Source organism: Citrus sinensis, chromosome 7 (genome assembly GCF_022201045.2).
Source record: "Citrus sinensis cultivar Valencia sweet orange chromosome 7, DVS_A1.0, whole genome shotgun sequence".
In the NCBI taxonomy this organism is placed as follows: Eukaryota; Viridiplantae; Streptophyta; class Magnoliopsida; order Sapindales; family Rutaceae; genus Citrus; species Citrus sinensis.
In genome coordinates, this window is record NC_068562.1 from 24,005,170 (window position 1) to 24,022,743 (window position 17,574).

At 31.7% G+C, this 17,574-nt stretch overlaps 2 protein-coding genes and 1 long non-coding RNA gene across 6 annotated transcripts; all 3 read left to right on the forward strand.

Moving 5' to 3' along the window:
- Positions 1 to 372: 372 nt before the first annotated feature.
- LOC102614756 (F-box/FBD/LRR-repeat protein At1g13570-like) lies at positions 373 to 3,030 on the forward strand. The gene is made up of 4 exons (XM_006464944.4): positions 373 to 514; positions 622 to 1,781; positions 1,895 to 2,095; positions 2,655 to 3,030. The coding sequence occupies exons 2-4, from the start codon at positions 630 to 632 to the stop codon at positions 2,910 to 2,912; spliced, it is 1,611 nt and encodes a 536-aa protein (XP_006465007.1). The 5' UTR covers positions 373 to 514; positions 622 to 629; the 3' UTR covers positions 2,913 to 3,030.
- Positions 3,031 to 7,556: 4,526 nt separating this feature from the next.
- LOC102614469 (uncharacterized) lies at positions 7,557 to 10,265 on the forward strand. The gene is made up of 4 exons (XM_006464943.4): positions 7,557 to 7,890; positions 8,004 to 8,775; positions 8,889 to 9,089; positions 9,822 to 10,265. Exons 2-4 carry the CDS (start codon positions 8,494 to 8,496, stop codon positions 10,032 to 10,034), a joined length of 696 nt encoding a protein of 231 aa, XP_006465006.1. The 5' UTR covers positions 7,557 to 7,890; positions 8,004 to 8,493; the 3' UTR covers positions 10,035 to 10,265.
- Positions 10,266 to 10,818: 553 nt separating this feature from the next.
- LOC107176488 (uncharacterized) lies at positions 10,819 to 16,592 on the forward strand. Of its 4 annotated transcripts, none has more exons than XR_001507829.3 (3): positions 10,819 to 10,996; positions 12,379 to 12,578; positions 16,022 to 16,592. It is a non-coding gene; the product is annotated as an uncharacterized LOC107176488 (long non-coding RNA). The 4 variants fall into 4 exon arrangements; XR_001507830.3 differs by having other exon boundaries at positions 16,041 to 16,592; XR_001507828.3 differs by having other exon boundaries at positions 10,821 to 10,996; positions 16,025 to 16,592.
- Positions 16,593 to 17,574: the final 982 nt, after the last annotated feature.

Sequence of the window (17,574 nt, forward strand, 5' to 3'; positions counted from 1 at the left end):
TCCAAAATTTATTATCAAATGATTAATTTTAAATTATTCACTTGTGTTGAATATTTTCAAATCATCCCTTATTTTTTGAAAACCTCAAAATACGCCTGTTTTTATTAAGAAGATAAAAAAAAATTCATTAACCCGCCCATGAATAACTAAAGGCTTTTAAAAACAAAATGGTATTTTGAAAATAATCGATTCACAAGAGATAATAAAAAATTAATCCATTGAAAAACAGCGAGCAAATATTAAAATATGCAATTTTTTTTAATTGGATCGAAAGTCCACTTCTCTATCTACCCCCAAGCCCATCACACTGACAACAGCCCAATCCACTAATGTCAAGGTCGTTTTCTTAAAATACTTATTTTAAGAAATTTTGGGAAATAAAAGAGAAGGCAAGGTCAGATTCCCAAAGAAAATCCAGGTACTAGTCCCGCAGTCTTTTCTCTTAGATCTAAGCCCTCACTGCCGACAGAGTCTCGCCAGTTGCCGCCACACGCCAGCCAAGTTATCTTCTCGGGTAAATTTTCTCAATCAAATCTCTATCGATGTATATATATATTTATATTTTTTGTCCGGAGAATTTATTTATAGTAAATAATTTCTTCAATGCTACTTCATTAACAGTAACTTTCATGGAGACGAACGCGAGCTCCACTGCCAATGTGGACAGGATTTCTGCTTTACCGCCACCGATTTTGCATCATATTCTGTCATTCCTCTCTCTCGAACAAGTTGTTCCAACTAGTGTACTGTCTAAAACATGGAAACAACTCTGGCATACGTTCCCGAATGTAGAATATAATCCGCGTCGCTCTACTTTTAGGAGACAAAAGATGGTATTGAAATACTTGGAACAATTTTTGCTCAATCGTTATTTGGATGCCATAAGCTTAGAAAAGCTCACACTTAGAGTAGAATTATTATCAGATGATCCAGATCTTGAATCCATCATGAACAGATGCCTTAGCTATGCATTTGCAAGTAATGTCAAAGAGTTAAAGCTTGATGTTGGTTGCTGTCGTATATACAATCTGCCTCAAATAGTTTTCTATTTGAAATCAATTTATGTGTTGGATTTTGAGTTCTGCAAACTGGAGCCTCCTCGAAGTACTGTAACTTTATTTTCTTTGAGAAAATTGTGCTTATCCTTTGTTCATGTAGATGATGAAGTTATTAGGGATATGGTTGCTGGGTGTCCTTTGATTGAGTATATCAATATCAATAATTGTCCGGGATTGAAAAGTCTACAGTTACTTGGTCTCAATAAACTCAAGGAAATCAAGTTAGATTCTAATCGATGTGGACTTGAACGGGTGTATATCAATGGAGTGAATGTTCATTCAGTGGATATCAAGGTGTATTTAGAACCGTGTGAGGTGAATGTGTCCTCTTGTAAGAATCTGACACACTTACGATTAGATGGGCTTTCCATAACGGATAAGTGGCTTTACAACCAAATTTCTGAACTTCCATTTCTTGAGTACTTAGCTTTACACTATTGTATGAAGTTGAGGAGTATTAATATTTCAAGTCCTCGTCTTAAGGAATTAGTCTTTGAAAGGTGTGAGGAATTGGTTGAATTCGAGCTTGACACTCCAAATTTAAGTATATTCAAATGTTTTAATTATGTGGAATCCTTCTCTTCAAATGCTTTAGCTTTGTCGCAAACATTACTTTGCTTCATCTCTCATCCTGTCGACAACGAATGGTACTTGAAATTCATTAAACTCCTAGCAAGATTCAATCTTTGCTCCAATGTTTTAAACTTGCAGTGTAATCATGAGGTATGTTATTTCTTCCCAACTCTCCTACCTAAAATTTTTCCATCAAATTGAATAATTTATTTGCCATGCATCATGAAGTTCTTACTTTTATATTTTCCAATTTATTCCTCAAGGCTGTGCTTATACCAAGAGAATTGCGGGAAATCTTATGTCCCCCCTTAACTTATCACAAGCATGTGAGCTTTTCCGTACTCTCTGAAATTCTAGAAGTTTCACTTGCAAATCTTGTGGATTGCTTGCTCTGGATTACTCCACACGCAGAGACCTTATCAATAGAGTGGCCAAATATTAATTTCTACGAGCTTTCATTCCAGGTACAATATATTTTTAATTTCATAGAATTCAAGACTTAATTCATATTTTGATCTGATAAGATAGTTTGTTTATGAATCATCCCTTCTGTTTACTTGTTTTTTGATTCTTTGACAAGCATGGTGTAGATATTGAATTTCTAATATAAACGTAAAATTCAACTAAGAAATCCTCAATATCTAGCTATGATTTTGTTGTAGTTTTATGTGTGAATAAAATTATTTTGCAGAATTTTATACTGTTGAGAAAAGGAGAACCCAAATGTACAAGCATGCATCTTTTAACGTTGTTTATGTTATAAATAAAAAAGGGCATAGATTCACCTCAATCTGTAACTTATTTCATTCTTTCAAGGAGTCCACTTATTGTAAAAATGCTGAAGCTTTAGGTCTGTATGTTGGACTGAATGCATTTGTGTGTTCGAGTATATGGTTTTGTCAAGCAAGAGGAGATTGTCTTTACAATCCTATTCAGCATCATCTCCTCATAATTCATTTTTGTTTCTCCTTTACAATTAGATTCTCAAGAGACCTTTTTATTCCCATTTTTCTTTTGTTTCAGTTCTCATATAAGAAGAAACTTACTTATGAAGGGGAGACTCCTTCTTGTTGCCAATCTCTCCCTCTCTCATGTTGGAAGCATTGCATAAAGGAAGTTAAGATTGAGTGCACTGAAAAATATCCAATAAGACAGATCAACAGAGAAAGTTTTTCTTCAGAGGATGGAGACATCATGGAGAAGATTAATGATCTTTGGAAATCTTTGCTGGATATGATGATCCTTCATTCTAAGATCTTTGCTGAATACGATGGTCCATGAATTTGATGATAGTGAAAAAAAAGACTAGAAATTTTTTTTTTTTGGGTCTATATCTGTTAATGGTGTCTTAGGATTCTGGTATGGTTATGGAATTCTCCTTTAATGTTCGTTAGTTCAATGTTTTTGGCTTCTGATGAACTAAGTATATATTTCAGGAGAAAGTGTTAATTTTTGGGTATTAATTAGGACGGAGCTAAAAAGGGAAGAAAAAAACACTAAATACAATTAATTGTCTATGGTCTGCCATGAACAGAACAAAAAATAACGAACTAATGATTGTAACAATCTACTTCTATTTGAATTGAAGAACCTTATTTTGAGGATTTTTCGCTCCCTATTAATAAGTACAGCTATTCACTATCAAGATTAGAGATGGCCAACGAGCTGAGTGGCATGTGGCACGGCATGTGCATACTATATGTCTGTAGAGTACGGCAGGACACGAGCATGTCTTGGTGGGGCACATCATCGGGTTGGGTTAGTCTTAGAATTTTAGGTGTGTAGGTATTAAAAGCATAATACGATTAGAGATGGAATAAAGCACAACACGTGAAAAATGCCTGCAATAAGCACGTTTTACTTTTTAATGAAAGTAAACTTGAAATTTTATAATTTTACAAATAACTTGAAATTGAATATTTTAATACATTTTACTAGCGCAAGTTTTTCAAATTCATTTAATTATTAGTTAAAAAAAATACTCTAATTGATTTATGTTTATAATTTATTAAATGGATAATTGGTCTCATGATTTTAATAAATAAAATTATAAATATCATGATTTTACAATATATGTATTGATGTTATTATGGATTAAGATCGAGAATTCCATACAAGTCTAAGTTAACAATTAAGTTAACTCTTAAGAAAAATTTATTATTGTTGTTGTTGTCGTCATTTTTAATTATTAAAAAAAAATTCTAATACCATAAGTTCTGATTTAGTAAGTAATATTATTTTTTCTTTCTATTATTAGTTTATTATTATTGAATATGGACTTGAGTTTTGGATTTTTAATTATATTGAATTTGAGTAAAGACACATGAACCCAAAAAAGTACATAAACTTAAAAAAAGTATGCCAACAACTTAGCATATTTTCTTAAAAAAAAAAATTTTTAAAAAGAAAAAAGCTTATTGTGATTTTTTTCTTAGGCACCGTAGGGTATGGCCCACGTTACGGCACGACATGAGTGGGCATGGTATATGTGTCGGGCCTGGTCTAAGGAAAAAAATTAAGTGTGCCACTGCACGACATGAAGCACATGGTGGACACAGCACGACACGAGAATGAGCACGCATAAGCCTTCCTTTGATGGCTAGTCTGGCCCATTAGCCATCTCTTATCGAGATCCCCAACTCCCTTGTACTAGTGCAACATTCAGATCCTTGAAAAGTTAAAATCACTCACAAAAAATAAAACTAAAAAAATAAAATAGAAGCATAAAAAAATTAATGAATTTTTTTATCATATTCAAAATTTAAGAGGGGTAATATGATTACTTTAGGGAATGAGAAACTCATTCTCATCTCTCTAAGGGATTGAGAACTCTAGTAATCATTCTCAATTTTATATGAGGCCTATCACTTTGATTCCGTTCCACTTCTTATTTAAACAAATAAACACATCATTCATTCACATTATTTGATTTACATTCTCGTTCCTAATAAGTAAGCACCCCATTAATTGATTTTCTTCATCACTAATTATTTTTATAGTACAGTTAACATCAATTATTTTAAAAATTAAAGAATTACTAAACAGGACATTACTGTGAAAAAAGATGAATGTGCCCGTCGGGTTTTAGCTGGGACGTTTATTTTGTCCTCTGGCGATTTTTGTGACAAAAGATGGTCTTCAAATACTTGGAAATTGACTTCATATATGGGTACACAGTTTCCTTCGCTGCGCAGTTGCTAGTAATGTCAAAAAGTTAAAACTTGATATTCGTTCATTGTGCTTATAGGAAATACAAGTTACCTTAAATAGTGTTTTGTGCTAAATCTATAGATTTATTGGAGTTAAAACATTGCCTAAGCTATGTTTATGCAGATGATTAAGTTATTGAGGATCTTAATTGGTGGGTTCTTGGATCGATTATACGACTATCATTCATTGTCAAGGATTTAAATAGTTAAGTACTTAGACATAAATTATTGTCTTAAGCTAAGGAGTACTTAGATTTCAAGTCGTCGACTTAAAGAAATTAGGCTACACAAATACTGAGATAGGGTTGCCAAAATCTGGATCCGCATTAATAATTTTACATCCGGATATGCATCCGGATCCGTAAAAAAAGATGCGGATCCGGATGCGGGTAATATCCGCAACGGATGCGGACGGATATTCCAAATATCCGGATCCGTAAAAATTAAAATTTAATAATTTAATATATAATTTAAAAATTCAATAATTTACCTAATAATATCAAATAAAATCCAATCATAATTTAACAATGAATAATTCAACATGAATAACATACAAGTAATCTCATAAATCTACAAATGAAATAAAATATTTCATTTTTTATTTCATTTTTAATGTATATGTTAATTTACTTTTTAATTTAAAATAAAATTCAATAATTCACCTCATAATATCAAATAAAATTAAATCATAATCCAACAATTAATAATTCAACATGAATAAGATACAACATCATAAATCCACAAATAAAGTTTAATTTTTTTATTTTTGATTTAATTTTTAATTTTAATTTTAATTTAAAATGAAATTCAATAATTTACCTAATAATATCAAATAAAATTCAATCATAATCCAACAATTAATAATTCAACATGAATAGTATACAACAACATAATAAATCCACAAATAAATTTTATTTTTAATTTTTAATATATATTTTAAATATAATTTGTAATTTAAATAACATTTATCCGAATTCGGATATCCAGTTTTCTGGATGCACTTGTATCCGGATCCGTGCGGATCCCCATCTTTCACATCCGGATCCGAATCTTTCGGATCTTTGTGGATCCGGGCCGGATCCAGATTTATTTGACATCCCTATACTGAGATATTAGTTGAATTCAAGCTTGACACTCCAATTTAAGTACATTCAAAACCTGTGGTAGTATGGTAACATTCTCTTCAAATGCTTTGGCTCTGTCAGAAATTATGATTAAATGCTTCTTTCATAATATTGACAATCATTTGTACGAACTTGTATTTCCTCTTACTATGAACAATATAAGGTATAAATGATGATTATTATCATAGAGTCATTCTGTTATGTAGGTACCCTCTCAAGACACTATTGGCACCCCTCAATGTCTCTTATGAAACCCTTCTTGTTTCGTGTTTATAAATTTATCCTTTATATTTGAATTATATTAAAAATAAAACTTATCTAATTAAACCCACCTATGTTTTCTTAGTTTCTATGTTTTCTTAATTTTTCTCTATTACAAACTCATTAAATCTATAAATTTTGAAAAATCAATAAATTGTCATGGAATAAGAGTTTGATCTAAATATAAACTAAGTTTTTTTAGGAAAGATAATTTTGTGAAGTTTGTCTACTTAGGCCAAGTTTTTCTTTCAGATTTGCATACATGTCTTTATATATATACTAAGATTATTACCTACCAAGAAAAATAAAGAGAGAAAGAGATAAAAATTAGAAATTCATGAATGGTATAGTCAAGACGAAATTGAAAGTGGTTTGAAATGGGAGAATGGTCAGAGAGAGAACCTAAGAGAAGAATTTTTTTTTTTCCAAAAGTATTAACAAATGAAGGTTATTAAGAAAGTACAACAAATAAATGTTAGTTTAAGAACTGATAAGAATATATACGAAAAGGGATTTGAAAAAAGGCTAGTGTTATGTTACGTTAAACGTAACATACACGCACTCACAACAACAGTTCTAATGGTGGGGCCCGCTATTGTTGCTGTGAGTGTGTGTACGTTACGTTTAACATAACATAGGGTGATCTTAGAAAAGAATGTTAGAGGTGTGCTAATAATTCAACTCTTTTTTATTTTTATTTTTGGCCACGTAAATGCGTTATTAAACTATATAGTTTAATAGAGTTTAGAGTCGGAAAAAACGCTTGGGCCTACCCTCCACATGAGGTCTTGGACAAGGGTTTAGGAAAAAAAGTATGGGCTAGATTTGATCCTCTATTTAAAATTTAAAATAATAAATTAATTTCTAAAAATAATAGAAAAATAAAACTTAAATTCTGAATTTATAAATGAATGACGATTCAACCTAAAGTATAATACTAAACTCTTTCTTAAGCCTTAATTAATTAAAAGAGTGCTTGAATTAGAACATTCAGTACTAAGAAATTAAATATGTAAGCTTTTATTTACTTCATTTTTTATTTATTATTTTATTTTAAAATAATTATTTTTATTAATTCATTATTAATTATAACAACTTGATAATTATTAACTTATATAAATTTACAAACCCAAGCTTAAGCTGCAATTTGTTATCTTTAATAGAGTTAGTTCAGACACACTACACTAATTCTATCAAATCATACTAATAATGTATTCGCATGAAAAAAAAAAATTGAGTGAGCTCGCACATAAGAATTTTTATATTATTATAAACGACTATTTAAGAAATCTACTAATGATATTTGTAGCCGTGTACACGAGCCACTCTCATAATTGCTTTCATATTTAATATGATCTTCTGCTTGTTATTTGATTCTTTCTACGCATGGATTAGATATTGAATTTCTCAATATAATCGTAACCAATTGATTCAAGAAAGCTCGGTCCAACTATTTACAAATTAAAAAAAATGTGTAAATGAAAAATTTTATCTATTGGATCCACAGCCCAACATACCAAGTCACTGGCGTTTTCTTAAGATGCTAACGCCGCTGTCCTTTCGCCTAGCTCGAAAACCCTCACTGCCGAACAGTCTCGCCGGCCTCCACTTTCCGGCAATTGAACACTGCCGAACGCCACTTACATAGCCAACTTATCTCGTCGGGTAAATTTTCTCAATCAAATCTCTGTAGTTAAAATTTTTTCCCTGAGCATTTATCTATGGTAAATCATTTCTTCTTAATTATTTGATCCAAAGGAATGCTTCTTAATTAACAGTTACCGTAGCTCCCATGGAGACGAATACGAACTCCGCAGTCAATGTGGACAGGATTTCTGCATTTCCACCACTGATATTGCATCACATTCTGTCATTCCTCTCACTTGAAGAAGTTGTCCCAACTAGTGCCTATCCTTTGTTTATGTTGAGGATGAAGTTATTAGGGATATGGTTGCTGGGTGTCCTTTGATTGAGTATATGAATATCGATAATTGTCGAGGATTTAAAAGTCTAGAGTTAGTTGGTCTCCATAAACTCAAGGAAATCAAATTATATTCTCATCAAACTGGACTTGACCAGTTGTATATCAGCGGCATAAATGTTCATTCAGTGGTTATCACGATTCTAAATACACTATGTGAGATCAATGTGGCTCCTTGTAAGAATCTAACACTGTTATGATTATATGGGTTTTCCATAACGGATGAGTGGCTTTACAACCAAACTTCTGAACTTCAATTTCTTGAGTACTTAGCTATACATTATTGTATGACGCTGAGGAGGGTTAATATTTCAAGTCCTCGTCTTAAGGAATTAGTCTTCCAAAGGTGTGGGGAATTGGTTGAGTTCGAGCTTGACACTCCAAATTTAAGTATATTCAAATGTTGGAATTCTGTGGACTCCTTCTCTTCGAATGCTTTGGCTTTATCACAAACGTTACTGTGCTTCATTTCTCCTACTGTTGACAATGAATGGTACTTGAAATTCAGTCAACTTCTAGCAAAATTCAATCTTTGCTCCAATGTTTTAAACTTGCAGTGTAATCATGAGGTATGTTATTCCTTCCTAACTCTTTTACCTGAAATTTTCTATCTAATTTGAATAATTTATTCGTCATGCATCACGAAGTTCTAACTTTTATTTTCTCCAATTTATTCCTCAAGGCTGTGGTTATACCAAGAGAATTGCGGGAAATATTAAATCCCCCCTTAACTTATCACAAGAATTTGAGCTTTATGATACTCTCTGAAAATCTAGAATTTTCACTTGCAAAACTTGTGGATGGCCTGCTCTGGATTACTCCTCATGCAGAGACCATAACAATTGAGTGTCTAAATGTTTATTACTACCAGCTCTCGTTCCAGGTACAAGATATTTTTGATTTCATAGAATTCAAGACTTAATTTCATATTTTGAACGGATAGGATAGTTTGTTTATGAATCATACCTTTTAAATGGGGCTTTTTCAAATGGTAGCTCCCCTTTGTGTGAACAGTTGGGTAAAAATTATTACTGTTATTTGATTTTTAGAAATCCACTTATTTGATTTTTAGAAACAGATCCGCTCTATACTCTTCTGTTAATTTGTTTTTTCCATTCTTTGACAAGCTTGGATTAGACATTGAATTAATGAATTTGTTAATGGTAAACATAACAAATCATTTAATGGTAAACATAACAAATCAACTTAAGAAAACCTCAATATCTGACTTTCCTGAATTTGTTGTAGTGTTATGTTTGGATAATTTTTTTTTTGGGGGAAATTTATACTGTTGAGAAAAGGTAGAATGCAAAAGAATATGCATGCATGTTTAAAGTAGGTTATGTTATAAATGAAAGAGAGCATAGGTTCACCTCAGTATGTAGTGGATTTTATCCTTCACATGATTCCACTTGATGTTAAAATGCCCAAGCTTTAGGTCTATATGTTGGACTGAATGCATTTTTGTATGTGTTTGTGTGTATAGTTTTGCCAAGTTAGAGCAGATTGTCATTACGATCCTATTCAGCATCATCTTCTCAGTTTTTCATTTTTCTTTTTCCTTTACATTTGGATCTGTAAGACTTTTTTTGTTGCCGTTTTCCTTTTGTTTCAGTTCTCATATAAGAAGACCCTTGTTTATGAAGGGGAAACTCGTTGTTGCCAATGCCTTCCTCTCTCATGTTGGAAGCATTGCATAAAGAAAGCTAAGATTGAGTGCACGGAAAAACATCCAACAACATATACCAGCAGAGAAAGTTATTCTTCAGAGGATGGAGAGATCATGGAGAAAATTGACGATCTTTGGAGGTCTTTGTGGGGAATATGATGATCTTGACAAGTACGATGAGTATGATGATAAGAACTAGCAAATTTAATTTTAGTATGTATCTGTTCTTTTGGTGTCTTGGGTTTCTGATAAACCAATTGAATTCTCCTGTGAGCCTAATGTTTCAGGCTTCTGAGCCCAATGTATCGAAATATGTATGCATGCATTCAAATCCTGGATAATCATAATAGAAGCACAAAAAATTTAATGAAAATTTTACCATATTTTCAACCCATTGACACGCTCAATTAAATAATATTTTTATCGGTTCCGACTTGAGGCTAATTCCTAAACTAATCTGACAAATTTGTAAGGATAATTCATTATAACAAAGAAATGTTTTCCTTAAAAAATATTTCAAAATTAAGCGTGTATGTAAATGTATAAATAATAAAGATTCATTCCAATCAAAGAAGTCTTCAACGATTCAGAAGTTTGCTTGAGGGAGACAAAATATGGCCGTAAAAACTGAGTAGATAAGTTAATGACTTAAAAACTCTTACTCATGTACCTGTAAAAATGGTAAAAACAGAATTCGTTTATTGTTGAGATATGCTTGGAGCAAACGGGGAATAATATGGTGTAATAATGAATCCACTTGAAATCTGCATATAAGCATCCACACTCAGAATTGTTACACGTATACTATGCTATGTATACGCAAACGGGGATAAAATTGACATTCTATAATTTCAAACTAAAATATGTAAATTTTCTTAATTAAGTCCACTACTCTGTTGATCCCCAAGCCCGTAACAACAACAGCCCACCAAAATTACCAAGTCAATAGCCCAAGAAAGTAATCTCGAATTAATAACACAATACACAAGGAGAAAGCTCGGTCACCCATGTTCCTAGCCCTAAAACCTTCTCTGCACCCAGAATCTCGCCGGTATCCACTGTCCAGAAATTGAACACTGCCAGCCGCCACAAGCCACTTGCATAGCCAAGTTCTATCGCCGGTAAAATCTTTTTCTATTTTAATTATTTTATGTCCTTAGAATTTTAGAATGTCATATCATGTCTTGCTTGCTTATTGTTTAATCTAAATGAAGGCTACTTAATTAAAAGTAAGTCACTGGCACGGAGAAGGAGAGGACAAGTCCCAATGTTAATGTGGACAGGATTTCTTCGTTACCAGAATCAATATTGCATCACATTCTGTCATGTCTCTCTCTCGAACGTGTTGTTCAAACTGGTGTCCTGACTAAAACATGGAACGAATTCTGGCTTATATTCCCGAGTATACAATTTCATAGGTATCTCTCTAGTTCAAGATTGAGGAATCAAAAGAGAATATTGAAATACTTGGAAAAGACTTTCTAAATTGTCATTTGGATGCATTAGTTTAGAAAAGTTCACGCTTTATGTAGCACCATTATCAGATGGTCCGGAGTTTGAATCGAATGTAAACAGGTGCCTCAGCTATGCGGTTGGAAGTAAGGTCAAAGATTTACAATTTTGAGTTCGTTGTCCTTCTAGGAAATACAATATGCCTCAAATAGTTTTTTATGCAAAATCAATGGCTGTGTTGAGGTTACTTTAGTATACACTGGAACCACCTAGAAGTAAAGTGACTTTATCTTCCTTTAGAAAATTTTGTCCAAACCAAGTCTATGCAAATGATGAAGTTATTTGCGATCTAGTTGCTGGTTGTCCTTTGATTGAGCATATGAATATCTTTGCTTGTCAAGGATTTAAATGTCTAGAGTTACCCCATCTCAATAAACTCAAGGAATTCATATTATATGATAGTGATGGACTTGAATGGGTGTATATCAATGGAAAGAATGTTTATTCAGTACATATCACAGCCAAACAAACACCATGAGAGATCATTGTGACCCCTTGTAAGAATCTGGAAGAATTGAAATTATGTGAGGTTGTCATAACAGATGAATGGCTTTGCAAGCAAATTTCTGAACCTCCATTTCTTGAATACTTGTACGTAAAATATTGTGGGAAGTTAAGGAATGTTAAGATTATAAGTCCTCGTTTTAAGAAATTAGACCTCACAAGTACTGAGAAATTGGTTGAATTGAAGCTTAACACTCCAAATTTAAGCATGTTCAAAACTTCTGGTAGTATGGTATCCTTCTCTTCAAATGCTTTGGCTCTGTCTGAAACTGTATTCTAGTACACGTTTTATGTTGACAAGTACGTGAAATTGATTGAACTTCTTGCAAAATTTGATCACCGTTACGAAGTTTTAAACTTGATATGTAATCACAAGGTCTATTATTCCTTCCAAACTCTGTTACCTAAATTTTCTATCTTATTTAAATAATTTGTTGGTCATACATCATTAAGTTCTGACTTTTTCTGTTTTGTTAATTTCCTCAAGGTTGTGATTGTACCAAGTGAATTGCGGGAAATTTTATTCCCCCCTTAACTTATGACAAGCATGTGTGTTTTTCCATTGACTCCGAATATCTAAACATTTCACTTGTTGAACTTGTGGATGGCTTGCTCTGGATTACACCTCATGCAAGGACCTTATCAACAGTGTATCAATGTTATGATTACTGCAAGCTTTCTTTCCAGGTACGCATTATTTTTCATTTGTGAGAATTCAATATTAGTTCCCTATTTTTATGTAATAAGATAGTTTGGCTATGAAGCTTTCTTTCACTATGTTTACACATCTTTCGTTAAAATGGGACTTTTTCAAATGGTAGATACTAACTGTCAATGAAGTGTAAAGGATTAGAATTACATAATGCTTCTTTTAGAAATCAACTAACTTTTTCATTTGTGGACACCTTATCTAATCTTGTCATTGCTTTAACCTGATCTTCCTTAAGGCAAAAATAATTAAAAGGAAAAAGGAAATACGACAAAAATAACTATTCTAATTTTGCATCACATTTAGGATCTTGCTATAAATGAGCAAGAACAATATCTTCAATGATCAATTATCATTAGAATTAAGATCCAATAATTATCATGAAATTTTTTTTGCCTATTAACACTGTATATAACTAATTTTTTCTTTGACAATCATGAAGTAGACAAAGTAGACATTGAATAACAATTGAGATGGGCTCATTTTGTTTTCATATTTTCATTTTTGGGAAAGATTTTTGAGACTCAAGTCCAAGCCAAAGAAACTATGCATAATTTGAGAAAATGCTTGTATTCATTCATGGATTGTTTGTCCTTAAATTTATTGATATGTTCCTTTTACCTTTTTTTCCCTTGTTTTTTTTTTATATAGATTTCTTGATAAACATTTATTATATAATATGCATAATTACTTCTAATGTAAATAGTATAGTTTAGTCTTAATAGCTTATGAAGCAACCAATAATTTGTAGTGCTTATTCTTTTCTTTCATTTTAGGGTTCAGGACGAAACTTTATTAGTATTTTGTAATTTTAAATGAATAGTTGAAGAATGTTGTTGAGATTTGTTAGTGAGCAAAAGTAAAAACACAAGAGGTATAACGCTGCATCGTGTAAAGGTTTATGTTAAAAAACTATATGGGTCTACCTTCACCGTGGTACATCACCTTTTTTTATCATTTGAAGGATTAATTTCACAAAATTTAAAAATGCTCAAGCTTTATAGAGGTAGATAGATAAGATAGGTAGATTTATGTCTTTGACGTGGTATGCATTCATTAGTTATGGAAAATCATATAATCGGATTGGCATTTCGATTTTAGATATGCACTTTATCAACTTCTTATGTATTAAATATTTTAATTGTTAGGAATATGCCTTCTTTTTTAATAAGGATTTGTAAAGGTTAGGTTCACTTGTTTGTATAGCACAACAATTAATTCTCTGCAAGTCAATAATTTTTACTGTGAGAGAAATGGTAGGTCCATTGAAAGATTGGGTGTTATTGAGATTTTGACTTTTTGAGTGTAAGAAAAACCATAAGAGTGATTGTAATAAATTTTTACATAGTAAATTTTCCCTTGTCGTTCTAGGCAGTTGTGATTTTTCTCTAGTATAAAAGTTTTCCACAAATTCTTGTGTTGTATATTTGTAATAATTCGTGTCAAACAAAAGGACTGTTGTACTCTGATACTACTTGTTGGGCGTGGCATGCGGAATCAAGCGTATCAAGTAATCAAAGGAAAACAAAGGACAAGAATTTAACATGGTTCGGTAATCTGCCTGTGTCCACGAGAGTAAGGAAAAATAATTGTATTACTAACAAGTGTAGAGTATAATATTTTAGTAAAGAAACTTCACTTCCTAGAACTTAAATACACCTAGTACTCTTAAACACACTTGAAAGGAAAAACTTCTCACTTACACACACTTTTCAATTGCTCACTCTCTTATCTCTTAACAATTCTTCACTGGAATTGTTACTTTTAATTTGGGATGTCTCACTGAAGAAAATTACTTAGTATTTATAGGAGAGCTTCACTAAGCATGCAACAAAGAAGTCTTAAAAAAATAGTATAATTTTCTTGATTCGGTGCCAACCTTTCTTATTTTTTTCATTCGGTGCGACTTTTCTAAATTTCAAATTTTGCGGCTACTTTTATTGACTTTTCAACAATTATCCATCTCAGCGAAGATTTGTCACAATTTGAGTCGATTATTAATGACCTATCATCCCCAAAAATATCTTTCATTAAGGATCCAAAATGGTTGTGCTGCTCTGACTGCTTGCGTACCCAAAATCTGGGATCAAGCCAACTATAGTTCAAAATTTTTCAAATTCAACACATTCAAAGTATTTGAATTAGTTTCGAGCAATATTGAAATTTAATTCCAGAAATCACTTTTGTCAACATATCTGATGGGTTATCTCTAGTATCAATCATTTTCAATAACACAACATTGTTCTCGATAACCTCTCTCATATAATGATATTTCACATTTATGCGTTTTATTCGAACATAATATGTTTGATTCTTTACAAGAAATATCATGTTTTGGTTATCACAGAAGACCTCAATGGAGGATTACTTTGGATCTTTAATGAAAGATTACTTTAAGGATGATGGTTCGTTGGTAGTTGACTCATATTTGGTCAAATTTTCATCGAGGTGGAGAATTGTTGAAAAGTCAATAAAAATGGTCACAAAATTTGAAATTGCAAGGTACAAAATTTGAAATTTGAAAAAGTTGTGCCGAATGAAGAAAAATGAAAAGTTGGCACCGAATGAAGAAAATAGTGCCAAATTTTAAAGATTTTTCTTCTGCATACTTGGTGAAGCTCTCCTATAAATATCAAGACATTTCCTTTAGTAAGACATTCCAAAATGTAGAGTGTGAGAGTTTAGGTGAAAAGCTCTTTGAGAGAGTGCAGAGAGAGTTTTCTATGAAAGAGTCCAGAGAAAGAGAACATCTACACGTGAGCTCTTAAAAAGTTTGGGAGAGCATTTCCTTGGATGCTTTGTTAGGTTCTGCATTATTTGCAGAGATGTGAGAGAATGTGTGTCTTGGTGAGATTGTTTCTCTTAAGAGAGTGAAAATACTAAAATATTTGAGTATTTGGGAAGTGAGATAGTCAAATTCGTACTTTATTAAGTAAAACAATTATTATCTCTTGCCTCTATGGATGTAGGCTTTATTACTAAATCAAATAAAATTCTTGTGTCATTATTTTTCTGTAAATATTTGGTGCGCATTGATTCCGCATTTGCTTTAAGTAAAACAATTAACATCAGAGCACAACAAATGACGCTTCTGCAACACAACAAGGACGGGGGTTTGGCGGTGGTTTCGTCTAGAGAATTTTCTAGTTGTGTCCCATATTGTCTAGTAAAGGGGAATTACTTTGGTTTATGAGTAGGATGGGTCACTCCATCCATTAGGCTAGTCGTTTGGGTTAGATACCTAAAAATCCTAGGCAAATCTCCCCTTAACATTAGTAGAAGTAAAATTTAAAAACTTCTGTTGGCAAGAGGAAATTTGTTAATCCAGATGGTGGATTTCTTCATTTTTATTTTCTAAATTTTTTTAAGAAATGTTGCTTAACAGTTACCACTTTTATTTTTGTTTCACTTTTTCTATAAGAAGCTGCTTATATATGAAGGCAAGAGTACTCATTGTTGCCGATCTGTTCTTTCGCATTGCATAAAGAACGTTAAGATTGAGCTCTCTAATGACAATAGAAAAGAATTTGTTACTGAAGGAAGTTATTTTTTGGAGGATGGTGAGATAATCGAGAAGATTGATGATTTCTGGAGTTCTTTTGAAGGATCTGCCGATAGCTGTGAGTCCCATGATAGCCATGAGTAGCAAATTTTGATCAGAGTTTATGTTTGTTACTTTTGGTGTCTTGTGGGATTCGGGCATCCTTTTGGATTCTCTGTTAATGTTCTTAGGCCAATGTTCATTCCCTACTGCCAAACTCCCAAAACTTCAAGATATTTTCCTGTGAAATTCCATAAGTATTTCATAGTTAAAGTTCTATAAGTTATGTAGCTGCTTTGCTTGTGAAAATTGGAGCTGCTTTGGCCCCCCCCCCCCCCCCCCCCCCCCCTTTTTTTTTTTTTTTTTTTTTTTTTAAATGTGTGTGTATAATTTACATTGTTACATATATAACAACAATTCAGTGGTCCTCAAGGGCTCGACCCCGGGTAAACTTCGAGTAATTTTCTTTTTTCTAAATCGCCATTCGAATTAGAAATTTTAGCGGGATAGATGGGTCAAAATTAATTTGGATTTTATTCACGGGTAAAAGTTTATTTAGCCCTTATATTTTAAGATTAGTGTTTATTTAGTCGTTGTATTTTTTAAAATGCCTTGAAACAATCCTGCCGTTAAAATATTGATACACCTACCGTTACTTTTTATTTCTTTTGATTTACTTTTACAATACTACCATTTTATAATAGTTTTTTTGTTTGGACATTAATAAAAAGAAAATAATTAAATTACTAAATTAATTCTAAAAAATAAAAGAAATTATATTAATTTTTTTGCAAGCATCATTTGCACACTTGTTAGTTTGCATATAATTTTTGACAATTAAAAATTAATATAAAATTTTTATCTTTATTTTTTAGGGTTAAATTGGTAATTTAATTATTTTCTTTTTATGAATGTCCAAAAAAAAAAAATTATTATAAAAGGATAATATTGTAAAAGTAAGTCAAAAGAAAAAAAAAGTAACGGTAGGGATATCAATATTTTAACGGCAGAGATGTTTCTAGGTATTTTTAAAAATACATGGACTAAATTGACATTAATCTTAAAATATAGGGACTAAATGAACTTTTACCTTTTTATTCACTTCTATCTTAAAAAAAAAAATCATAGAATCAATTCATTGAAATAAATCATTATACTTATACTTTTCTTATTATGTATAAAATTTTCAATTACAATATAATAATATTTCATTTTGGGTTCCTCTATGATGCTGTAAATTTTTTTACAGCATCAATAATGTATTAATTATGAACCATTAGATCTAATCAATGATATACAATATTTGTATTAAAAAAATAATTTAAAAATAATGGTAACCGTTCAAGTGGATAGATAATTTTTGTAAAATAATTGTGACCACCCTTAGAGTTTGAAACAATTTCACTTAAATAGTATATTTTATTTAAAATTAC